This window comes from Amblyomma mixtum, chromosome 3, assembly GCF_055824585.1.
Source record: "Amblyomma mixtum isolate Tamu chromosome 3, ASM5582458v1, whole genome shotgun sequence".
NCBI classification, from domain to species: domain Eukaryota; kingdom Metazoa; phylum Arthropoda; class Arachnida; order Ixodida; family Ixodidae; genus Amblyomma; species Amblyomma mixtum.
The window spans coordinates 102,714,177-102,740,714 of record NC_143014.1 but is presented as its reverse complement, the minus strand read 5'-3'; the positions used below and the strand labels follow the sequence as shown (position 1 = coordinate 102,740,714).

The window sequence follows — 26,538 nt, the reverse complement described above, 5'->3', positions numbered from 1 at the left end:
TGTTATTACGGTGCTTTGCGGGCATCCCGCTACCAGAAGGGCTGAAGCAGCATGGATGAGGCAACCCCATAATTCAAGAGCACCCATGCTGAACAAGTTAAATGGCCCCATTATGTTTCTCAACTGATTTATTAGCGTATGCACAAGAGCAGGGATGAATTATTTCTTGCCCTTCTACATCTTTGCTGCAAGTGAATACCTCCAAGTTCCATTGACAGCAGTGCTGTGGTATTGCCTCAAAGCCGCTTTGGCCTTGTGTGTTGTGGGTTATGCATTTTAGATGATTTTAAATGGATGGGAAAATACGGTTTTGTTTCAGTGGTGGTGCTTCCTGCTGAGTCCTTTATTTTTGCCATCTAAGGAGCGCATTATTTCATTTGAAGCATTTTTATTCCACATCTCTGTGAAGGATGAAGCACATGAATTAGTACATCCTTTATGTGCTTCAGTTGCTTTAAATTCTGTGAAGGGAATGAAAGAATTGCCACTGGGTCTTCGTTGCTGTGAAGTGGCATCATCATGGCAGAGCATATTTGCAAGAATATGGTGCTAGGTCATGTCATTGTTTATAATTGCAAAGTACATTTGTACATTTGTTCACATGTCCCTCCAATGCTACATAAAACTTGTATGTTTGATTGTGCAATCCTTTCCTTTTTCCTATGCTGCTCACTGCAGATCCCAACTTGGATGAAAGGATGCGCAACATAATTGGTGGCCTGCAGTCTTCATTCGTCGAACCAAGCAACAAGGCAAAACACCTTCTAAAGAGCATTATTCGTCTAAAGTTGTAGAAGTTTGCTTTAAAGCGGGTCTTCACAATTAGGCAGCGTCTCAGCTGAAGCACAAGGAATTGGCATTCCTGCCTGTATAATGAATATGCATTGTTTTATTGTTTTTTTTTGTTCTGGTGCTTGAAAAGTAGTGAAGTATAGAAATGAATTGAGGTGTATGTGTATGTGCAACTCTTATAATTGTAAACCACAGATACGAGCTTTTGAAACGGATTTCCTGAGTGTTGTATTGCATGTGAGGTGTGCTTACTGGGAGGCTATATGGAAACAGGAAGATAGAAAATTAAAACAGCCCCAACATAGTCTGACGTCCCACGCCTGCAGTTCCTTAGTTAGGGCTTAGTAGCCTATCTGGCGAAATAATGCATTGAAAGTACATTTTGTAGTGTGAGATTATGAACTTGGCCACCTTGCATGATATGCCGCGGGTGCTGCCAGGAGGGAATTGTACAAGGCACTTGACAAACTGTGCACCTTGGACAACTGATATTTCTGGATCTCTAGTGACTATGCATGGCTGCGATGTTGTTGTCTTTTAAGATTGGTGCCTCTGTTAAAATTAATATCACTTCATTTGGCACTCGAAGGAGGTTACGTTATGTTACGAAAGGAGGAAACATTACATCCATCATTTTTCGTTCCAAATCTCTCTGCATTGTCCTCAATTTAAGTTCAACCTTTAATGTTGACAGCAACGCAACTAGCTGTCGTCTGAAAGAACTGCTTATTTTTATCACATGCAAATATACCGGATGACACTGAGCACTTTAAAAATTCCTTAAAATAGAATGTTTGAAATAAAGAAGTCTTTTCAGGAATGTATTTTCAGCTGTGGTGGATATCAGTTTTCTTAAAAATCATATTAATTATCTAGCTAATTAATTTATAATTACTAATCAACTTATTTATTAACACAGTCTGGTGGTTGGTTCCAGTTGCAAGTTTGTGGCCTGGGACAAGACAGTGCCATGCCAGGTTTGAAACAAAGAAATAGTCGGTCTCTAAAGCTTTGCAGCATGAGGAAATCCAGTGATTTTTTCTACGCAGAATCAAAACTGAGTGCATAAGGCACACAGGAAGCTTGGTGCAAATGCAACGTCTTCTGGTAATGTGTTGCAATGACTACGGTGCCAAATTCAAACTGCATGCTTTATTGTACCACGACGTGAATTTTCTTTTGCTGTGGTGCTCTCAAAGATAACAGGCACGCAGTTATCGATGACTATCCTTTTCCTTGCACCGAGCGACAAAGCAAAAGAAAGCGCATGGAGTGGTATAGTATTAGCACTGGGAGCTGCAACATGCCACCAGTGGATGTTGCATTTACACGCGCTTCCTGCATGCCTCATGTGCTCAGGTTCCATTTTGTGTGGAAAAAAGCACCGGATTTTGTTGTGCGCAGATCTCTAGAGAATGGCTTTTTCTTCATTTTAAAAACTAATATGGCAGTGTCTTGTCCAGGGCTACGAACTGGCCATTGGCACCAACCAACAGAATATGTATTTACAAAGTTCATTATGTAGATTTAAGCTGCCGCGGTGGCTCGGTGGTTGTGGTTCTCGGCTGCTGAATCGAATGATGCGTGTTCGATCCCAGCCGCGGTGGTTGCATTTCGATGGAGGTGAAATGCTGAGAGACCTTGTACAGTTGTCCACACACTTATCTAGAGCACTCGAATGGCATGCTCTGTTGTGCATTTATTGCAATCGCCGTTATTTGGTGGGTCTAATACAGCTTTTAAAAGCATTAGGAGTTAAATACGATCCACAGGAATTTGCGTGCACTATAATGCCAGGTTTCGAGCCCCAGGCCACTCGTACATGACACAAGTGTACTTTAAGTGTACTTTAGAAATATTGTACTGCCTTGTTATATTTGACCACAGTCATGTGTGTTAAAATTTCATTGCTTGCACATGTACGGATGAATGGCAATGTCAGCATGTTGCATGAGGTCTCTTCTTTTAGGTTTCTTGCCTGGTTTGTAATCATTTGGAAGTCACAGTTGTGCTTTCAACCATTGTAAGACCGTTCTTTCAAAATGTGAATTCTTAGGTGAACATTGGGCTGATTGGCATGATGTCAGAGTATGGCTTACATCAAGTATGACAGGGATTGTACTACTGTTGGGTTTTCATATTGAGAGGAAACTGCTATTGCAGAAACTGGCAGGAGACTTGTTTCCAAGTTTTCATCCCTGCTGCTTATTCACCATGGTTTTGGTTTCATGGTAAAGTGATTGAACTTCAAGCTGGGCTTTCAACCTCTTTTTGCTTCTTTTCATTTCATTGTTTGCAGGCAAAGAAGGTGTTGGCCCAGGTGATTGTTGCTCTGGCACACCATGGTTACCTTGATGCAAATGGTGGGCACTCTATGATTGAGTTCCTAGTTCGGCAATGTGCTCTTCCAGATGATACGGTGAGTACTTTGCACCTCTCCTGACTCTGTATTATGTTACTTTGCATGACATTTTTTTTTCTTTGCTGTGACAGGGTTGTCATTGATATGTCTGGCTGTGCCTACAACTCCAGGGAATGAGAGGCAGCCTCCTGTTTTCTTTTAACATGCCTTCAATTGCATCCTTCTGCAGGCCAAGCGCCCCACAGACTTTGACTATGTGAGCAACGAGGCACTGCGGACAATGTGTGAAAATGTTTTGCAGCTTCTGACAACCACTGTTGATGACATAGACAAGGTAGGTAATGTGCAAGCTGCTTCCACCTTCACCTGCTGTTCTAGTTGTTCATTTGTGGATTTTTTCATTTTAGCTCATGTGGCCTTTTTTATTTGAGTATCTGCTGTGTGAAGAGTTGACCCCAGCTGTGGGAATTATTTGCAAGTGCCTTGCTAATTTTGCTTCAAAGAAGCGAGAAGCAGGTTACCCAATTGAGATCAACTATGAGAAACATCGTGAGTTCCCTACTTTTATTCACATGTTTCACTGATTTTCAAAGACATTTTTGCCATGAATTGTCTAATATTAACCTGTTTTAGGAGACATTTTACATTTGCTCAAGGACTTTCTAAGCTTTTAGTTGAAAGACATGAAGTTAGCTCAGAATCTGGCTGCCTGTTTTGAGATATTTCTTTATACTAGTTCGCACTGGGGCTGTGCCTTGTCTATTTTGATTTCTGCATGTTTTTTTGTAATTGTGTACTTTCCAGTTTTGTGAGAGAGAAATGGCTTTGTCCTTGAAAGGAATAAGTAATGTCCTTTTTCTTTTCGGTACTCTTTAAGACATGCTCTTACGGTACTATCAGCCACAACATTTTACGGGATGCGTATGTGCGGAAAAAAATTTATTTTGAAGCAGTCGTGCAAGCCAGTCGGCTGAAATATCTGAGGGTGTTTGGGAACTAGCATGCTGTATCAGCTAGTAACATTACTAGGTGGCTGGGCCGCGAGGCAGCGCAAGAATAACATGCATCCTGTAAACTTTTGTGGCCAGTAGAACAGTGTGTGTCTCCAGTTAATGGATGGCAAGCGGGGGTTATGCCTCTTGAGGTGGCAGTTGCCATCTTCTCTTCCCATCTTCCTTTACTTTGCCTTCTTTCAGCAATAAGAAGCCATGGCCTAGCCAGAAATCTTTTCTTGGGAGGAACTGAGGAGCATCCGAATCAGGGGAGAGCAGTTATGAAAAGAGGAAGCTGCTGTTTATACATGGGATCAATGCACTCGTTATTTAATTTCACTGCACATTTCTATATCTTTGGGAAGCATACCTGCTGTTTTCCTTGATAACTTGGTTTAGTTCATGGGAATTTAACGTCCCAAAGCAACTCAGGCAATGAGGGACTGCCGTAGTGACGGGCTGCGGAAATTTCCACCACCTGGGGTTCTTTAACGTGCACAGACATCGCACAGTACACAGGTGTCCAGAATTCCACCTCCATTGAAATTTGACCGTCGTGGCCAGTATTGAACTCATGTCTTTCAGGTCAGCAGCTGAGTGCCATAACCACTGTGCCACCGCTGCGGCTCTTGATAACTAAATTACTGAATAATTTATTAATATATTTTTACGTACACATTAAAATATGTTTTTTTTTGTCTGGGATATAATAAGGGGGCACTGATCAACCCTGGCTATACCAGGAAGCACTGACATGACTGCAGAAATTAATAGTACTTCTCATCTTAAGCTGTTTTAATTCCGGTGGCTTTTATAGTTTTTAGTATCACCTTTCACTACATGATGGCGCAGTGTGATGGCGGGGTAAAAAAATGAAAATAATGGGGAATTTGTCATAAAAGCACTGACATACCAAGCACAGTATACTTTTGCCTTCTTTCACAGGTCAAGTTTTTATTGTTTGTTTGCTTTTTATATTCTGCTGGGAGTATGCACTAGAATTCTGCTGTTACGTTCCCGGATGTTGTATTTTCCCGGCTGCTACGTTGTCAGCCAGTCCCGCTGTAACTCTCATAGAAACTCATGTAATACAGACTCGGCTGTTACTTCACAGTTGAGACAACGACGTTGCATGGTACGTAGTGGATGTCACCTCACGATAGCACCTAGTTCCAGCACTTTGACAGCTCGCGTTTAACGTGTGCAACACGGTGATGGCATGCTGACCAAAATGGTACTCGGTACACCATCGGTGCTTGAGAGCCACCATGTTCGGCAGCTCTTGGTGCTCTATCCACACTGATGCCCTGCATGCTTATGGGTGGCAGCTGTTAGTGCAGTTCCATTGCCACTGTGGCGCAAGCACAAACAACCAAAGGTGCATAAACAAAACTATGCCGCAACCAGCGTTGCAATGGTAGCGCTGTACAAGATGCGGTTGCGTGGGTTGGCTCCGACGGTCTGGGGCATTTGTTTCAGTAATCTGCTTTTTTTTTTTTTCTTAGCCTCTGCTGCTTACAATACGCAGTTTCTAGATTCCAATAGATGAGGATATGTATAGGATTAAAGCGGCTGCCGCACAACAATCGCAGTAGCACATGTGCCTCCCTCCTCAGTGCTACATCCCTGACAGCTATTCAGATGGACAGAGATGTCCATCGCAGGGTGTTTCGGACGTTCTGCGCATGCAGAACTTACAGATTCCAGAGAAGCATGTTGCGCTTACAAGACAAAAAAAAAAAAAAGCATGCAACAATGTACAATTTTTTGCATGCACTGTATCCAGCTACTACATCTCCTGGCCGGTACGTTTTTTCTTTCCACGGTCCCATGAAAAGCGTCACAGCTGAATCCATTTGTACTTCTTCAAAGTTTCTATTTTCAGTAAGTTTGCCTTCAAGCCATTTTTAGGAAATTTTTGGAGAAAGTGCACTGTGACTCTTTAATGTACTGTCCAGTCCTTGGTTGTACTGCTATTTTTAAGGTGATAAGAAAATTGAGGTAGTGAAAAGTGAAAAAATTTTGGGGGCTTTTCTGAATAGCTATTGAAAACTTAAGAGGCACTGCCTCTCATGAGTAGTTGACATGATTTACAAACACTCTGGGGAGGGTTATACATTATAGTTGTAGAGACATTGGGAAACAGAGCTGGGTGTGGACAGAGAACTAATTATTATTTTATGGTGACATGCGTGATGAATGTACTGACAAAGGCTGTGCCAAAATATTTTCTATTTAATGTGCTTATTCTTCATTGCTTTGGTGTGAAGGGAAATTGTTGTCTGTTTGAGTAGGCAGCGTGTTCTTGGTGCGAGCTCACTGTACCCTTATTTTCTCTGCCATGCAGCAAATGTGCCTAAGCCACAGGCTCTTTTGGCGCGTCTGCTGGTCGTGTTGGGCTCCCCCTTGATGCATCACCACAGAGGAGTCCATGTTTTACGCCTGTTGCGCTGTTTGCCAACACTGGTGCACCGTAACCTGGTGGCTCTGTGGGACACCATCTTGCCCCAGATGACTCTTCAGCTGCAGAGTAGGTTTTTTGCATCCAGTCTGCAAAATGCTAGCTTATGATTTTCTTACAGCCATGGTGAGCTGGGGGATGTTTAATAATTTGTTGTTCTCATTGGTTTTTGCTCTAAGGAAATTATGAAACATTAGCTTGTTCACTATTTATATGAGCCACTGTTTCTCGCGATTCCGCAAAAAATTGCAAAATTTATGCATTTTTTGCTGAATTGTGTGTGCAGACATCTCATTTTTTGTTCTACTGTTGTTACGGACGTCAGTATAGGAATGACAGAACGGTGGGAAAATGACTAGTTCACTTTATTTGTACACATAACATGAGGGGGAAGGGTTTGAGATGTCAGGAGAATTTTGAAAGAAGTGTTACGATTACAACCCAACCTTAAAATGTTCAGGCCAACCCTGGCCCAGGGTCCCCCTCATCTACCTCGAGAAAAAAAAAATGCCGATGGCCTGCTAAAATGCGGAATAAACATATACTTCGACATTATTTAAAAGTTTAAAGGGATACTGCATTAAATTTTAGGCGGTCTAATTTTCTACTGTAATGGAAGCTGGCATTCCGAAGCTGGCTGAAACCGCATCGTTTTTTGCACGAAGCCAGCATAAAGCATTTTTTCCTCTCATTTTTTTCTTTGAACTGGTCCACCTGTCGGCGGTGCCTTGAACTACTGCTCCTTGGAGGTTGTGATGTCATGCATCCCCTTCCTCCGTGCCCGGCCGGCCTGGCCGCTTCGGCATGTGCCTGCTGCAGCTGCAAGGGGACGCACTGCGAGTGCCCCTGCTTGTGTCTGGAGTTTTAATTTGAATTTGGTCCATGCGGCTGCCAGGCAAGCGAAGGGTGGGGGTGCCAGAGTATTATCCCGCTAAAGGCTGTAACAGTAGTGTGGCGGGGAAAGGGACACGCAATGTCATACCTTCCCAAAAGATGCAAAGCTCTGAAGAATGGATCTGTGTGATGCAGCTAGCCTTTGCAACAAACCTTCTAGGTCCAAATTTTTATTGTCGCAGTTTAATCGACAGCGACTACGACATAAATCTTTATCTATTGCAAATCCTTATCATGCCACAAAAACGACAGTGCCTTGAACCTGATGCTTTGCCATTCATAATGTCAGGTATACCTTTGAGGGAGACGTTCTTGAAGACCTGCAGACAGGCAGGAGAAAGCAGTTGTTGTCCTCGATAGAACGGTAATGGCAGTCAATAAACGATAGCGCAAGCGCTACATCGTCATCTACCAGGTCAGCTGTGCACCACCTCGCAGTACCAGCTGGCAGTATTCTCTGGAAGGCGCAAGACCGGAAGCATGACAGCCGCGCTTTAGCAAAAAGGGGACCTAATTTACATAAAAATTACAGGCTACTTATAAGGAGTGCAGAGTTTACTGCTGTACTGCAAAAAATGTGCACTCTGTTGCACATGTTAGTGCGCATAATTACAGAGGCTAAAAACACAACAGCATTTGTTACACGTGTATTTTCCTTCTCTGCGCCGCCGCGGTGGCTCAGCGGTTATGGTGCTCGGCTGCTGGCCCGAAAGACGCGGGTTCGATCCCGACCGCGGCGGCTGGAATTTCTTTGGAGGAGAAATTCTAGAGGCCCGTGTACTGTGCGATGTCAGTGCACGTTAAAGAACCCCAGGTGGTCGAAATTTCCGGAGCCCTCCACTACGGCGTCTCTCATAGCCTTAGTCGCTTTGGGACGTTAAACCCCATAAACCAACCAACCTATTTTCCTTCTCAAGAGACAGTTCAGAAATATGTTCACTGGTTCTAGTTTTTTCGCTGATTTAAACAACCTTCGACACAAAATCATCTCGGATGCAATGCACAACAGAAATACACATTATAAACACACTCGTCTCTCTTATTTGCAATACATTCATCATGCAAACCGCCCGCAAGCAATATGTATGTATGCTTGAATGCATAGAAAAATAAATATATCGTCTAATATTGTTTTCATGCGAGCATGTGCAATTATAAGAAAAATTGAGCGGAGAGGTTCTTCGCTCATGCCCGAGACCATCAGAAAGTAACAACGTTGACAGTGTACTAACAAGGCCAATGCCACGAGAATCACGCACCAGATCCCGTTTGTGGAAGTTACGCATGCAAGTCTGGCTGTGTAACAGTGATCCAGTCACAATAACTGTGCATTGCATACTTTTTTCGCTATGCCGATGTAAGTTGGCTGCTTTTATATGTCGAGCACTCACTCCATTGTTCGCGCTGCTTACGTGATTTCAAATCCCCCCCGCCCCATCCCGGCACTGCGGCTGCTCTTTTTGTGTGGCTGGAGCAATGAATGAACATGATGCCTTGATGTTCCTTCGACAAAGGAAATCGTTTAATACCTAATTCAGGAAATCTTATCTCACATATATCAAATTGGGTTATAATATGCACAGCTACCACGCGGAGCGTGCGCCTGGGTGAAATGTCATTTTGCAGGCTCATTTTACTCGTTGTTGATCGATGAGGCGGCGGGGTAGTAGCTGTGTCTCTAGTCCATGGCCATTTCGATATCTGAATGATATAATCATTGCTCCCACTGCCACTTTCTAGACTTTTGATCTATTTCATGCTTCCATGCTGCATGCCGCCAACTCTGAGCTTCCAGGCGTGAGAGCTGAACTAATGCCAGCACGGTGCGACGAGAGCGGGCTGCCGTGAGACGTGTGACGTCATGCACGGCTCCCACGTGGGCGGACAGCAGCTAGCGCGTGCACACAAAACCTACAAAATAACAAAAATAGATGAAATAAAAACTTGAGCTAATCATGCCTTCTGAATCCAATTTCGGTGATTTGACAGTAAGTCGTAATTAAATGCAGTATCCCCTTAAAAGGCAAAGCTTCAGGTGCACACACCACAATCTGGTGACATAAAGCACGCAGCCTTCCTGCAGCAGCAGCTGCCATCTTCGCCGCACTGCCGCTACTCGATGTTTTGAGATTGCCAGTCCTGCACTCGTTTGCCCTTCTTTCCTTTCGCTACAACTCTTTTTTTTTTTTTAGTGCCTTCTCATTCTCAACCACCTTCTTTCCACATTCATAGTCACCTTCTCCTTTGCACTTGCTCACCGTGTGCTTTTCCCCAATATAATTGAAACACTTAGCTTCTAGCAGCTTGTGTGCCAAGTGGTGAAGGTCGCTTTGACGGCCTTGAGGAGCTTGAAGAAAATAAAAAAAAACTTCACACTATATTCATACCATGGTTTCGAATATAATGTGATGTGCATTCTGAAATAATATTTGATGTCACCTGCGGTATATAGCAGATTTATTATCCCCGATTCGCGGAATTTAAAATTTTCCGCAGCAGAAAGTTGGGAGCCTTAAAGATGCATTGCGTGCAACATGGAAGTATTACTGCTTACTTTGTGTAAATGCCAAAAATGAGATGTTTGTTTTTTCTGACTTCTTGATAGCATTTTGTGATTTTTTTTCCTAGGTGCACTTGACAACCCTGAATCTGGTCTGGACAAGGAATTCTGGCGAGAGCAGATTGTGGACCTGACACAGCGATGCTTTGTGGAAGTGGACAAAGAAGAATGGACTTTATCATTAGGGAAGGCTATGCAAGCCCAACTTGCCTTGTATGGTGCATACCCAGAGGACAAGGTTAGTACAAAGGTTTCTGGGGATTGAAAAGAAAAAACTATCATATCATTTGCTTAGCTCAGTTGTTCCTTGGGATCATTTACAGTTGACTTTGAATGGTTATGGTGCATTCACCTGGCTTCAAAAAGGGTTAATATTGGCTATGGTGACAGTGCTAACATGACATGTGTTCACGAGGATAGTTAATAAGTCACTCTCCAGCATGTTAGTGTCTGTCAGATACAGCAGTGTCATATTTCTTTCATGCGAAAGAAGAATGCACAGGTATTTTACTAAGTCCTTTGCCACAGTAAAAAACTATGCAGTCGTGTTCATGTGCAGAAGTATAGTGATAGCAAACAGAAACAGCACTTTAGTTTTGCACCCACTGCACTTGCTCAGTTGCTTTGGCTTTTGCTGCTGATCCCAAGATCATGGGATTTATACTGGCTGTGGTGGCCATATTTCGATGGAGGTGAAGTACAAAAACGCTCGTATGCTGTGCGATGTCAGTGCGTATTAAAAAACCCTTGTGGTTTAAATTAATATAGAGCCCTCCACCACAGTGTCCCTCATAGCCCATGTGCTGCTTTGGGACATTAAACCCTGCAATTTACAATTTATTTTGTTTTTGCGACTTATGTCCATGTTGCGTATGGGGCTCAGTCAGTGTGCCTTGCCCCTTGATGCTGTACTAAATTATGGGGCATTGAGCATGCTGTGATTGTGTACATCCAGACGTGGTCGCAGCATGGCAGAGCAATGTACTTAGGGCAAGAGTGGGAACAATCTTGCCTATCTGTAGTCTTGAGTGGTTGCAGTGTCCACGCTTACCTTATACACTTGTGTATAAGCCGCACTTTTTTTCATCAAATTTCTCAGGTGCGGGTCATGCACGAATCAGGTCTATAGCTACACATTAACACACTGTGGCGCCACTGCGACTACTGTGTCAGATAATAATAAAGCTGGCGACAGATGCGAACATTTTATTTCACCATTCATCGGTGCTTTCGCGCCAATCGCCATCGGACGATCTCGCCTTATTGGCATGCTCCTAAAGCTGGTCATCCTCTGTGCCGTCCATGGCATTTGACATCCCAGTGACTCTAAAACTCTTTGAGATGGTGTCCGCTGACAGTGAACGCCACACGTTCAGAACCCAAGCACACACTTGCTGGAGGGATGCTTCACTTCAGCCGCCCTGTCTGAGTTGTTCCATGGTTGCCCATTGCCATCCACTTGGTGTAGCACCGCCGAAATTCCGTCTTGAATGGCCAGTGAACGCAAACATCGAGCGGCTGCAGCACGCTTGTCAGGTTATCGGGAATTACGGCCAAGTCCATTCGGCAGTCTTCCAGCCAAGTCTTCACTCGGTTTGTTAGGTGCTCTCTAAAGCTGTCAAGCACAAGAAAGGCTTTGTGGCATAGTAGTCCTCCTGGTCAGTTCTGCCACACTGTTTTCAGCCAGTCTATGACTAATTCGTCAGACATCCAACTTTTTTCTTGCATCCGGACTACAATACCCTGGGGAACTTCTCTCGGGCAGAGTCTTTCTTTTAAAGACAACATAGGGTGGAAGCTTCTTTCCATCAGCGGTGATGCAAAGCATCACTGTGCACCTTTGCCGTTCGGCACCAGTAGTGCACATGGAGGCACTTTTTGCCCCTTTGGCTTCCACCATGCAATTTTCAGGGGCATCAAACCAGACAGGGGTCTGATCAGCATTGCCTATCTGTGAGAGGTCATACTCATGCTCCCTCCAAAATGCAGTGACAAAGTCCTATTATTTGGTCCTCGTATTCGGCTGGCAGCTTCTGGCACAACGTCATTCGACGGTGGATGAAGAGCTGGTGCCATTTCATAAAACGTTGAAGCCACCCTCGACTGGCTTTGAAGTCCGCAGGTTGAATGTTCATGTGCCGAGCAATAGCGATTGCTTTCATGCGGATCATTTCCGTAGACACCGCGAAACCGTTGCTCCAAGTAGTGCAGATGTACTTGGCGAGGTCCTCTTCAAGTTTTGGGAACATGCACCGTTTCCCACGGAAAGCCTTCCGGGTTCAGGTAGTCTCGGCGAGGTCTTGCATTTGCATACACCAGCAGCGAACACGCTTTTTGTCTATGTCAAACTTGCGCCCGGCCTCCAGTTTACTGTATATTCTTCAGCGTATTTTGCCACTTGAAGTTTGAAGCCTGTAGTGTAGGATCGTCTGTGCTTGCCATTGCTTTTTGTTCGCGTTCGAAAGCATGCAGCCTGCCACATGACGGCGCATGCAACACAACAGATTCTGCAAGCAGTCCACACACTTCCGAATGAAGCACCGGATAACAAAGACCAAATGGCACTGGGCAAGGCACCGTGGAGACCGGAAACAGAAAGCCGTGAAAACGTCGTGTTGCGCAACGATGATGGTAATGGATGCGGTTTGGGAAAAACTAAATGGCGCCATCTTGTAGCACTTTGTGGGACTAGGCGCATTTTAGTTAGTTTTTTTCCAAATTTTTTTTTGCGGCTAAAAGGGGGGGGGGGGGGGGCTATAGACGAGAGCAGCTTATACACGAGTATATACGGTATAAAGGTGGGCTTGCACAGCAGTGCGAAGTTCCACAGTGGCTGCATGCGTGGCCTTCTCACAAAGCAACTGAAGTAACACGTTGCCACTGGCGACCTTATTATCACTGCGCCAGCTGCTGCTGCTCCTGTTCTGCGGGGGTTACAGAAAGTGCGTTATGGTGCGAAAATGTGTTGGCACAGATTTCAGCCCCTCGTGTAGCGCGTTTGTGGGCAGTTACCCGGGAGCATGCGTCATCATTCGACCTGCCGCACATTTGTGGCTCTGACCCCCCACATACATGCAGTATTCAGAGCATGACACTCCACCTCGGCTACAATCATGGGTCTTCCGTAATGCGGCTGAAGTGCTGCGTTGCCATTGGCTGCTTTATGATAACTGCAGCGGCTACTACTGTGCAGGCACGCAGAATCTTTCTTTGACCTTACATCCCACCTGATGATGATGAAATTGGTGTGAAGTGTGAGGTTATGTGATCATAGGCGTTCGATGCTTACTTGACGGTGGTCGCTGGATGCATAGGTGGGGAACTTCGCTATAATGGCTAGTACTGTAAAACTACTGGTTGTGCCATTCAGCTATGAGAACATGAATGGATAATGATATAAATGCTGTTACAAGAATGCAGACAAATGCGTCTGGATCAACATAATTAGTCCCAGGCGAGCAGAAGAGCATTCTTTTTTGCACCCTATCATATCATTCTTATGATCTGTCCCTAAGCGCTTTCTGCTACTGCAAATTTTGTTATACATTTTGTGTCTCTTGCTTAGTTTTGCAAAGGTGCCTTCACAAGCATTACTACTTCCAGGTCATTTTTTATTTATTTATTTATTTTTATTTATTGATACTGCGATCTTTTACAAGACCTTCGCAGGGTGGGCACACAATACATAAATTCTGGAAACAACAAAAACGACCTCAGGAACCAAAAATGGCTCCTGAACATCGTTTCCGATGCGCTGCTGCCGAGCCCACTTCATTTCATTTCAGCCCATTTCAGCCAAAAGGAGGCAATTTTGGACTCTTGTGCTGTTATTTATCTCATTTATTCTTGTTCTTGTGGCTGTAGAGAGCCACAAGTTGGTTTTGGTTGTTGATCTGTCATTTCAGGTTAGCTTTTCCATGACTGCTTTCCATGTTTGGTATTTTTAGGTGCATGTCTTGGATCTGTTATTTTTGTTTAATATTTCTGGTCACTCCTACGTACTAGTGTGGATACATATGCATGTTTGCATATGTATTTTTTTTTTGTCACTGTAATGAGCATTTTCATTTTTGCTTCTTTTGCACCTGTATTTTATTTTTTTTGCGTAATCATTTTATTTTTTTTCATTTCCATAATACTGTTTTTTTTTTTCCATTTTCTGCAGTGTATGCTGCTGCAGCTGCTTGGAGCAGTTATGAAAAAAGTGAGCAGCAAACAATTTGTGAATGGAGCTTTGGACAAAATATTTCAGCATATCAACCATGTGCATCCACGAGAAAGAGAGGCAAGTACAGAATTATTTTAATGGAAAGAAATTGCACAACACTTGTAAGCATTGTAAACCAATAGTTATTTAGGGGTCAGTTGTCAGTTTCTCCTACAACTCACACAGTGTCATACGCTCGAGCCTGGATATACCATATTTACTCGCATAGTTTGCACAATTTTTTTTTCCTAGAATTAAGGCTTCAACAAAGGGGGTGCACAAATTACGCGGAGATTCACATGAACACTTCCTAAAAAAACTCTTAGGGAGGGTGGCGGAGGCAGGGACACTGCCACCGAGCTAGCGGAGAACGCACGAGGCTGCGCCGCCGTCATAGACCGACCGCAGAGACATGTGCTTCTACCCGCATGTTTCCTCTCTCTGTCTTCCCCTCCCTGTTGCCCCAGGAAACAGACTCCTCACCTTGCATTGCCGGTGCTCTCCGCTGTCCCCGCTCCCGACGTGCGAGAGCTATCGGCACCGGAATCATACGAGCAACCGTGCGGCGGCAATGGCCACGCACTGCTCATGTCGTTGTTTTGATGCTCTGTTATTTTTTGTTCCTTTGAGCGTGAACTGTTGTAATGCCGCGTGGTATGATGTTCCAAAAAAGAAGACGCTGGAGGTGCGCCGACGGTGCTAGAGCACTGTGTGTTGTGTCAACTATGGTCGCTCGTTGCGATCGGCATTCCTCTCATGTCAATTCGTGCTTTATCGTCATGAAACTTTCGCGTGGTTCTGCCAAATTTCGAGGAACTCAGCACAAGTGAATGTATAGATGGCGTAGCCAGTTCGTTATATTGCGGTCAACTGCCACACCACCTTCGTTACATGGAGGTCTCAACTACACTCACTTCACTGGGGGTGGCGTTGAGAAATTGAGAAACTTCGTAATATTGAATTCATATATGGAGGTTCGCTATATTTAGGTTAACTGTAAACGGTATATTGCCACATATAAGTTGACCCTGCAACTTGCGCCCGTCGCCGGCCAAAAAAAAGTTGGCTTTAAATATATGTCGATACATATGCTTACCCCCACCCCAGGCCCTCCCCCACTCCAGACCCATGTTATTTAGTTCGCCGCATGATGGTGCGTGCGCAGCTTGATTGATCAAAGCAATAAACACATAATGATACTATTGCAAAGCCAGCAGTCAGAGGCAAATGGAGATAAAGGCAACAAAATGGCGCCCTCGCATACAGCCCAGCTGAGTAACGGCAAACAGAATGGCCAATGGTTCGGTGATTTCGGATTCTGGTGTGACGCACGCTTTGGAGGTTACTGGAAGTTTGCTCTCGCAGCCGTTTGCATGGGAAAGTGACTGCTGGCGCGAGCGAGCTGAGTAAATGGTGTGCAATTGAAGTTCTCTTACCGGAAGCAATTTACAAACAAATTACCGACTTTTTTTTGATGCCACTTGCTCACTTTTTGCAGCCATGCTGCTCTTCCCTAGCCTTCCGTGCGCACACCCGCGTGCATGCTGATGTGCTTGCACAGCAGGGAGCACAAAATATACGAGTAGAAGTTTTTTTTTTTTTTCAAACTTTAAAAGTTGGGGGTACGCAAATTATGCGAGTAAATACAGTATTGAACTCAAAGAGTATCACAAAATTGCAGCCATTAATTCGAAATATCTGGGTTCGATATATCCGGGCTCAAGTGTATTGGCTTTTGGCACATTGTCTTTTGACATGCAAGTAGCGTATTGCATAGTCAGACTATAATGAAGGTGATGAGCACTATCTTCGATTGTTATAACATCGTCTTGAAAACCTCAGTGGTTAATAAAAGCCAGCTTTTGGCATCAGAGCCAAACAGCTGTGGTGCTCTTCAGCCAGCTTCAATTCCTCCTCATAGTGTGTGTGTGTCAGGTGCATGTCATGGTGTGTGCAAGTAAAATGGGCTCCTAGTGTCTTGTTGTCTGTGCCTTAATTTTTTTTTTTAATTGTGGCTGAGATATGTGTTACATCCTTTGCTAGATTTTTGGATAGCCTGTAGCAGTCAACGAAAAGCATAGCTGAAAAATGAGATTTGTAATAACTTATGGTTCAGACCATTTTATCTTGGGTTTCCCAGCTTTAGGGGGCAAAATTTTGTGATTGTCGGATTATGATAGGAAAACTGACATATGACAGATAAGAAGTTATGTTATTGAGAGCAGCTCTACAGCTGTAGACCACCATGTAAGGTGTGTTGTCAAGGGAAAAAAAAATGGCATTGCAGTCGAGCCCACTTGTAAAAACTCTATTTATAATGAATGCTTTGTAATTGCAAATGGACAAAATAAGCACAACCATCATAGTATGTACTAGGGCAATGGCTCTGCATATGAATGCCTGCATACACACCACTTGGTTACAGCAAACACGCAGTGTAGACAAGCTCAAGGCCCTAAGCAATCTTTTTCATGCTCTAGTTGTTCTTTTAAGCACAAAGCATATATTGCCATGCATAAGTTGACTCCAAAAATATATATTAGTCAGTGTGTACACTGATCCCTGTACATTGCTACCAAACTGTGATGCTCTTGCTGCACTGAGTAAAGTCAGCAGATGTGCATTCAACATTATAGCTGGCATAGTATAAGGCTACCTAATTAGCTTGACAATAAGTTCTTATTGGGAAAAAAAAATTCAAAGTAGCTTGGTTGGCACTTTTATTACGTAAACTTTTGAAGAGAAAATAATGCTTTGTTTGCTATGTATCAATTTATAATGAAAAGGCTGTCAAAAAAGCTGTTTCCATACATTTTCATTGGCCTACGAGCTAGTTGTCTTTGCAGCACAAAAAAAAAAAAGACATACACAGTCATACAAAGGCATGTGCTGAACGAAATACAGGTTCTGATAACCAAATAAATAAAGGAAATCAATTGGTACATTGCTATTATTTGGTGGGCATATGAAATTGAAATGTGTGTGGGAATAGGATGGCCACAGCTGGTGCAGGACTAGGTTAATTAGAGATCAGTGGGAGAGGTGTTTATCCTGCAGTCGATGTAACTAGGTTGATAATGATGATTGTAACAATGCAACATGGAATATAGATCAGGAGAAACTTTTGCCTGACAGCTAGATTATCACGTATTGGGAATGTTGTAACCCAAGAAAAGCAAAGCAGGGCTGGTTGGTGCTTTTGAGCTTTTAGTAATAGAGTACAACTTTCACATGTCATTGTCGTTTAATTTTTGCTGTCATTGATATTGTATTACTGGTAGGAATGAGTTATTTTATGTTTCTGAAGATAGGTATGTTAGTGTTAGTGATTGCATTCTAACTTCTGTCATCTGCTTTGCTTAATGCTTTTTTTTTGTTTTTAGGGGTGTGCTCTAGCAGTAGGCATGTGTGCAGCATCCCACTTAGATGCAGTGGTCGTAAAACTGGAGCAAGTAGCAAAGGATGACCTTCGGAAGAACTCTGGGTTTCTTAGCTTTCTTAAGGTAAGGAGGAAGGAAGCCTTTGGCATCGTGTTTTTATTGCTCATAGTGGTTTATATCACATATTATTGAAGGGGCTGTGCCTCTCATAGTGTGTGTACAGCTTTGAATACCATGTGCCAAATTTAAGGGGATAATTAATTTTATGAGTGGATCATGTGGTAGGCTTTTAAATCGAATGGAAGTTATTGGTATATTAATATAAAGTACTAGATGCCAAAGCACTGCTCTCATCACTTTCAGGGCCAGTTTTATTGCCATGAATTGTTTGTTAATATTGTTTTATACTATTTTTCCTGAACAAGAAAAGTTGCTTCACCTTGTGACATTAACCGTTGTCACAGGATATCGCTGGTGACAACTACCATGAGAAGCTTCTGGCAACTGTTGTCCTGAGCTATGGCCATGTTTCTTTGCGAGCGCCCGCTTCAATCTTGACTACCAGGATTGAGACACCCATCTTGAGAAGTGCCGCAAAGTTCTACCAAGCATCAAAGGTATGACAGAACTGCACGTTTCCTGAAAGCTGTTTGCTGGATATGTTAAGATGACTGGTCAGCCTTTTAACTCTTTCCTTTTCATGGGAAATGTGACTGTTTATTGATAGGTCTCAGGCAGAATTTTTCTCTGAGGTGTAAAAAGCGCAGAGTGGATGAAAGTGATGGAAATTAATAGAATGTGCTTTCTGAAGCCATTTATTTCAGCACAAATACTCTGTGCGAATATCGCAAAAAGCTTGCCAAATACAAAAATGTAAAAAATTAAGCAACAATCATGATTGAGGAAGCAACATCTCTTGAAGAAAAAAAAAATCTTAAAAATTCTGGAATGTGCAAAATGTTTCAAATTTGCCTAGGTACTAACCGCTGAAAGTTTGAAATTGTAACCCCAAAGCTTTTTGTGCCAGAAAAATACTTCTGACACTACGAGGAAAAAAACGCTGTTTTCAACGTGTTCTTGATATATAGTTTTCATCCAAGCAAACAATTTTTAAAGTGAAATGTGATATACCAAACTATGTTTTTATAAGTATATTTTTCAACATAACTTTTAACTCTGAATGCATTTGAAGAAGTAAAAAAAAATTGCAGAAACACAAAAAGTATATCCCACATAATATTTGTGATGATTTACTTGCATAAAAACTAGAAAGGCAATAAAATACTTATAAAATGGACGTCTTTCCCGACCACTTCAGGCTACTACCAAGCGTCAATCCTAGGTCGATGCACGGATTTCTAATGGGCCAGAACTCAATTCTTCTTTGGGCTTGTGGAAGCAAACGTTGCCCATATGATGTCGAAACACTGCAGATAACAGAAATATCATTCATGACATCAGTACAATGCGTAAACTGGATCCAGGAACGAGCACAAAATGAAGCCTAAGGGTGGACAACTGCTGACGTTCTGTCCTGAGGTTGCACACTTTCATCATCGGAATTAAAATCTGACGATGCAACACCATTACAGGGCAACTGCTGCCTTATTCATTGAAAAAATCTGCTGCAGATTCAGCAGAATCGTGTGAAGCAGGATTTTTCCGAGCATACGCTGTGCCCGAGGCTGACACCATGTTGCGAGCACATACGCCTGAACCTCAGCTTCATGGGCATTTAAGAAATTGCTGCCTTTGGGAAAAGTAAAAACTGCAGGAGACGAAAGTGTAGTCTGTAGCAGCCTCAGTAGCACTAAATTTATACTTCGAGTCGGTCGATCGATCACCAGTGATCGTTGCATAGTGGTGTGGTAATGAAAGAGTTAATAGAAATAGCTGACTTTGGTGGATACCGTCACATTTCTGTCGTTCATTCTCCTCTCTGAAGCTGTTTTACTGCCTCTGAAAAGTTTTAAAACTGATGTTTTCTGGCATATCTGTTCCGATTCTTAAGTAGTGCACATGCAAAATGGCTAGGCTGTCAGTGCTGTTTAAGCTAAGGTGGTGCCTTTTCTTGTTTTTTTTTTATTATTTTGGTTTAATAGTGCATTTTAGTCACAGTCAGCTACTATCTTATTGTTCTATATAATTTTTTTTTATTATGCATCCTGTCTCCCTCTGTTCACTTTTCTTGTTGCCTGCCATGCTTGTTCAGTGTGTCATTTGTACCAAAATTGATTTGTGTGCATATTTTCAGAGCCTTGAATTTGTTGGCTTGTGCATTTTGGAGCTTGAGAGCATGAAAAGCATTGTGGCTGATCTCTCTGCAGGACCCTTCAGTGCGGCATGCAATGCTCCGCACTGTGAAGATGATAGCAGAGGCTGTGCATCCAGACAGACTTCAGGAGCAGTATGTGTTCTACTCACGAGGGGAGCTGGTTGCTGAGATGCAGCTGCTTCTCAAGGCCGAGAACCCAGCCCTGGTCACATCAACGACGAGAGCCCTTGTTCTGATGGCTCTGGCAAGCCTAGTGTATCCGCTGTTTGGCTGTTGATGCATGAAATCTGACCAGCTCTGTTTATTGTGGATGCTTGCACATATCATCAATGAGCAGAGGGCATGGACTAGGACTATGCTTGTTATCACCGCCACGTTTACGATAGGCTAAAGGTACAGTAATCTTTTTGTACTGTGTGCTCACTTAAGCAGTAGTTCCGCTTAAGACAGTTGCATAAAACCCCGGATTAAGCTTCCATTAAACCTTATGCATTTGGTGCATGCTTGCGGTGTAATGTCTTGTCGTGAACATCTTGGTTAGCACATACTTATCGTCACGTACAAGGATGAAGGGAGTATCTCATTAAAGGGACACTGAGGATAATTCCATCCAGTTGTTGTTCCCTGCAAAAAATTAATTCTCTGGTTCATTCTGGCAATGGTGACATTTGCCTGGCAGCAAAAGACGTATTTAACAGCGAGAAAATTGGATTCGGAAGTCTTCCTGCCAGTCAATTCAAACTCGTGACATCCTTACGAAAAGGGTTGCCACCTTTTTGAAGTGAATGGTGGTGTAGAGTAACCTTTGGGATCCACCGCCAAAAATAGGGGCCGACACACATTTTTCTTGCGAAATCTACCACTGATGCCGACACATGTATTTCATTTTTTCGTCTTCTCTTCGTTTTCGGTGAGAGTGGTCCCTTTGTGATTAGAATGTGGTACCCTGTCCATACAGGCCAACTTCTCTGTGTCCTCAGTGTCCCTTTAAGCATCCACGAACTATGCTGCGCATCGCAAGGTAGTTTCACCTGTGCTGCTAACGTGCAGATCATGGCGATACGCCTGATACCATACTGATACGGTCCATACTGATACGGCAAGCATGCTGACAGCTGCTGACATGCCTGGAGAGAGAGCACCCTTGCAACCTTGCAGCACAATCTCTCTCCTCCCATTTCTGGTGGCTGGGGCATCATCGTATGCCCCCTGCTGACTGCCACCACCCTGTTTACAGGCTTCAGCGTCCGAGTGCTCTAGGTCTGAGCCATGTGCATGTGCCTACCATCATAGCTATCACTTATTGCCACGTGAATCAGCTTCTACACAGTTCAAGCTAGCAGCAGTAAAGTTTCATTGTCCTCCATGTGCCACAGCCTCCACTGCCATGCTGCTGGCTGACTGGCATCACTGCACAGCTGCGATTCGGAACCATCTCATTGCTTTGTCACGATATTGGTGTTGTCATGGGTTGCACGTTTCCTGCGTTGCAGTATGTGCTTCCATTTCAGAAGAGCGTGTTGTCGGGCTAGTTGGTTCTGCATAGTATATAAGTGAATTACGCAACAACTTAGACAGGACACAGAAAGAAACACATACAACAGTTCACGAGTATATACTGTGCTTCCATGTGTCATCACTCCCCAGCACATCTCTGGCTGGGATGAAGCTCCGAGTGTTGACCGTCAAGGTGAAGCCTGGCATACGAACTATCAAGTGTCGGAAGAAAAATCTGTAGTGGTGCATGAGAAGGGCCTTTCACTAGCAGCAGTGTGTGGAACAAGAGAGAGCCGTGTTCCGCATGCCTTACGCTTTAGTGCAGCCATTCTACCCACTGAACACAAGAACATCTTTTTGACATCTGAAATATGCCTCAGAAAGATATTCAAGATGTTTTCGTCAAAATACATGAACTTCGGTAGATGTCTTGAAACCATCTCAGCAAAAATCAGAAGAACCTCTTGTTTTTGTCTAACAAAGACATAATATAGTATAGTATATCTTGTAGCTCTCCTGTAGCACCGCTAATGCATGGCAGATTAAGGGGTACGAGACAGAGTAATATCTCCACTACATGTCTTCTGCTATTCTTCTCCAAGTTAGGGATATCAGATATCTTGCAAAATGATTTCAAGACATTTGAAAGGCATTTAATTCTAGTTTCAGTGTAGTTTTAAAAAGTATGCGAACATTTTATTATTCATGCGTGAGATGCTACAGCATTTACGATAGCCTATAACAGTATGCAGGTTCCTATTAATGTGCAGCAACTGTCTCATTCTCTGGGAGGGAAGGAAGCGAGGAAGGAAAGCGTCCATGTATGAATATGTATTTGAAACTAAGAGCAAGTACAATGAAATACGCCTGAGCTACACTATCTGTGCCTGCACATACAGCTCTGCGAGTGATACTCTCAAGTGTGCATTTCAAGCAGGTAACCCCATGCTTATATACAGTCACATGTGCTAGTTGTTGCTAGTTGTGCGTAAGTAATCAGCATAACTATCTGAAAGAAGTTTGTCAGTATTTATTCCTACTGTATGCAATACAATTCCACTAGCATGCCTGCTGCGTGCTGTTATTTGAAGACTGTGATTACCTCTTTACTGCCAAAAACCACAGACGTAGCCTTACTTAGTTCCTTTGACAAATATGGTGCCATGTCTCAGAATATATGTCACGAAGATGTCTGCTTGTAAACATATCTTCTTGCAGGCAAGTACATGAACGAATATCCTAAAATTTTTGGTCTAAAGGGATACATGATGGTGCCATTAGCAGATTTACACCATTGCAGCGCAAGGGATGTTCGTGCTGCCGTAGAAAGAGAGACCCGCCGCTATTACAGTCTGTATGTGAGAACACATGGTGCAGACACTGGGCAACTCTGAACGACGTCTTTTATCAATACTAGCTTTAGTTAACTAAGCAATACTTTAACGTTGCAGGGTGCTGTTGCAGAATGATTCCCTCCTACGTCATCTGCATGCACATCCGTGTTTTGGCGAATAATATGAGCATGTTCAACGAAGGTATGACGACATTTTCTAAAACCAACGAAATGGTAGGTGATGCAGCAGTACTTGCAGATGGCTAATAACTGATGCTATGGAAACATTTTGTCACAACCTAGATGTTAAAGGTCTTGAGAAATTCTCTTCTCTACTTTTTTACTTAAACATGTGTAAGGCATTGAGAAAATAAACCTTGCAGCCGTCTCGACAAGCTCGAGATTTTCTAGATGTTCAAAGATGTTTGCAAATGTTGCATGTTCACTGGGCTAGTAGCTGTGAGGCTGCCTAGGCCGCAGTCAAAAAACAATTGATTCCCATCGTCCAAAGTGAATAAAAGCTTCCGCGTGTGCCTTACTTCAGGTCTCATCCTTTATCAGGCAAGTGGAAATGTGCAAGCTATTTTCGGTTAGGACATACTGCTGCTTTGTGCATAGTTTCTCATGGTCCCACAAGGTACACCTGAACGAGATTTTACTGGAGCAGGTTGTGTGTGCTCTTATTTTAGCTGTCTGTATACTTGTATTTTATGCCTATAAAGAGAGTCAAATAAGCACGTAATTGCTTATGTGCAGGCAGACTGTCAGGAAATTTGGAAATAACTTTATAAAACCTTGCATTCTTATTGGGAATAGTTGGCCATGCTCTAGCAGGATGAATGCTTGATAGTCAAGAGGCTTGTCAACTCTTTTAGCCTTGCCTAACTTCCCAAATGAAATAAATTTATTACCATGCAGCATCCTGATAATAGCCTTTTGCTATTATCAAGATGCTACTTGGTGATGTTGTTATCAAGATGCTACTTGGTAATAAAATTTATTTCAGTTGGGATGTTAGGCAAGGCTATAAGAGTTGATACCAAGTAGCATCTCGATAAGAGCAAAAGGTTGCACAACAGCCTTCATGTGTAAGTGCTTGCTTAAACTCGTGCTGTTGAACATTGCTAACAAGACTTTGCAGGTTGCTTCTGCAGCGTACAGCAGGAAGACTTCAGTCTAGGCATTTGCAGAAAGGAAAACTTGCATGGCGAAGGGGGCACATGCACTTGTGAAGAAATAAGCTGCATGATTTTTTCGGCAGCTGCATATGCACTGCATTGACAGACACATATGCCGTGCTTTTCAAAGCCAGTTGCTTAGCCTTACACCTGCTGCTTTGCTTGGGTAATTGTAGCGCTGGCTACTGTAAATTACATATGCGCCCATTAGTTTGCAAGCCCAAATGTTGCTTCTTGACTGCCATCGATACCAGCAAGTTGGACCCGCCTCTGCCACCGAGTGAGGTATCGGCCCTTGTGACCATGGCTGTGTCACGTGTCTACCCTCTGCCAGTGCGGAGCCCTCCTGTTGCAGTTGATGACGGAGCTGGTGGTGATCAGCCACACAACCACACAGAGTTGGTGGCTAGCTGCCTTAGTGCACTGGACCAGTTCCTGGCAGAACTGCTGTCCAAGGATCGCTCCCCAGATAATCTTCATCTTATCATCAATGTGAGTAATTTGAGACTGCAGGGTTATTAAGAAAATTAAAAATCACAATAGCGCATAATACTCGAGTATCTGTGCTTCAAAGTTTATAGCGGTGATTCTTCAAAATGCTTTTTATATTTATATAAAGACATTTTCGTGCTGTAATTGTAGGCATATATCTTTATGAAACTGAACGCAAGGTAATTCCTCTCTTCTCGTAATTCTTTCATGTACATTTTCATGGAAAATGAAATGCTTATATTCCAGAGTCAGTTCTGGTGGCTTTTGTTAGTCAAACTGCAAATAGTTGTCTGCATCTTTGTTTGTTTGTTGTATTTTAACACCGATTTGAATTTGTTCTTAATATTTTCAACTGTTCTTCTTTAATTAATGGAGCATGTTTGTGCTCCATTCCAGTGGTTGCTTCACTATGTGTTGGATAGAGTATACAGCTGCAAAAAGTTAAGGAGACAGTGAAACTACACTTTGATATGGTTTTACCGTGATAATTACTGGGTGGCTGTATGAATGGCAGTAGCATTTGTGGGAGTGCCCCGGTCATGTAGGTGTTCTGTACTTTATAGCTGAGCGACACAGCAGGAGAGAGAGGTAGTGTGTTTGGGACAGCAGACATCAGAATTTGGGGTTTAGATGAAAGTAAATCTGTGAAGACCAGTTGAAAGCACCAGTAGGAGGGTGATGGCGGTACTGTTTGCCACGTTGAGCATTGCAGCATCAGCCAAAGAGGAGTGCTTCAAGGTCATGCGCTAGGCCCCTAGTTTCCCGTAATTCTGTAGTTGCGCAAAAAATTGCATGTTTTAGCAGTTTTTCGCGAAATTGTATGTTAGCAGCCACATTCTCTTTTTTTGATGATATTGTGTTTGTGGACATCTGAATGATAGAATGATTGTAATTGATTAATTTAACCGTGTGAATTCTCTTGAAGGGTATAACCTGGCAACAGATGAAGTTTTTCGGATGCTTTGACATGCTTGCTCCCATATCCGCTCAAGGAAGCTAGTGTGTCAAGCACTGCGGCTTTGACAGCACGTGTTCACACAGTTGTTTGGGAAGAGTCATGATATTTGCACCTTTTGAAAGCAGTATTATGTATTTGCATGAATTTAATGGGAAGTTTTTCCTTAAGTCACCTGCTTCAGAAAGCACATCGTATTATGAACCATTCTAAGGATATGGCTTTATATATATATGTGTGTGTGTGTGTGTGTGCGTACATGTGTGCGTGCGTGTGTAATGTGCGTGCGTGTGTGCACCAACAGCAAGCGCACCCACTAGACTGGTGAGCTATGAGGGAAAGGTGACTTCTTGACTACCTTGGGTTGAGGTGATGCACGCAGCGTGCAGCATGCACTAGCGAGAAAGAGTTGCTGCAAACATGGAAAGAATGCAGCGCAGGAAGTTGATAATGAAGTGGAGGCAGTGAAAGAGCCATGAGGAGTAGGAAAGATAGAAAGAAAGGGTGAACAGGCATATAACTGTGTAGCACGAAACATGAAGCAGCGAAGGAAGAAACACCAGCACAGCGGCCATTGCTGCGCAAAAGTCTGCCTGTGTTAACTGGCAGGAGGCTTCCCATGGAATATTGCAGATTCTTTGCTTTCACTTCATGGAATTTAAAATTTTTCTTCGCAAAAAATTAGGGGCCTTAGTCATGTGTAGGGAGGTCGTCTTGCCAGTCAATAATAAACGAGCAAATGCACTGAGGCCAACACTCTGGCTGGGCACAGGTGGAGGCGGAAAGCCTCATGCATAAGCATGCCAAGACTGATTAATGGAACTGTAGTGTGCAGTTCAAGGCAGTCTACTATTCAAACCCTGGAATGATGCAAGCTGTGATTGCATGAAAGTTGATAGGTTATATGTAACAAGAGGATGCACGTAACAAATGAAGAGTGCCAATTTCATCTGCAGTGCAAGCAGGATACAAGGCAGGCAGGACGGCTTGCAAAAGCAGTGATGAATAGCAGCTTTAGCTACCACATGAACAGGGCGTTACTTCTGTCCCGTTTGAACTCTCTTGTGACCTCTGAAGAAAACCAGTCAGTGAAATGCTGCTACGGCTGCCAGACAACACGGGTCATGAGTTATGTTCTTGATGATTTATAGTGCGCTTTG

At 43.2% G+C, this 26,538-nt stretch overlaps 1 protein-coding gene across 3 annotated transcripts in view; it reads left to right on the top strand.

Annotated features, from left to right (window-relative positions):
* c11.1 (maestro heat like repeat family protein c11.1) overlaps positions 1–26,538 on the top strand; it is a 95,456-nt gene that overhangs the window by 34,673 nt on the left and 34,245 nt on the right. For all 3 annotated transcript variants that reach the window (XM_089580482.1, XM_089580481.1, XM_089580480.1), the window contains 11 exons: positions 679–752; positions 3,092–3,211; positions 3,384–3,488; positions 3,562–3,703; positions 6,494–6,676; positions 10,130–10,299; positions 14,227–14,346; positions 17,652–17,771; positions 18,113–18,265; positions 19,976–20,178; positions 24,186–24,423. In XM_089580482.1, the coding sequence (XP_089436608.1) occupies positions 679–752; positions 3,092–3,211; positions 3,384–3,488; positions 3,562–3,703; positions 6,494–6,676; positions 10,130–10,299; positions 14,227–14,346; positions 17,652–17,771; positions 18,113–18,265; positions 19,976–20,178; positions 24,186–24,423 (1,628 nt within the window). The remainder of the gene's footprint in view (positions 1–678; positions 753–3,091; positions 3,212–3,383; positions 3,489–3,561; positions 3,704–6,493; positions 6,677–10,129; positions 10,300–14,226; positions 14,347–17,651; positions 17,772–18,112; positions 18,266–19,975; positions 20,179–24,185; positions 24,424–26,538) is intronic.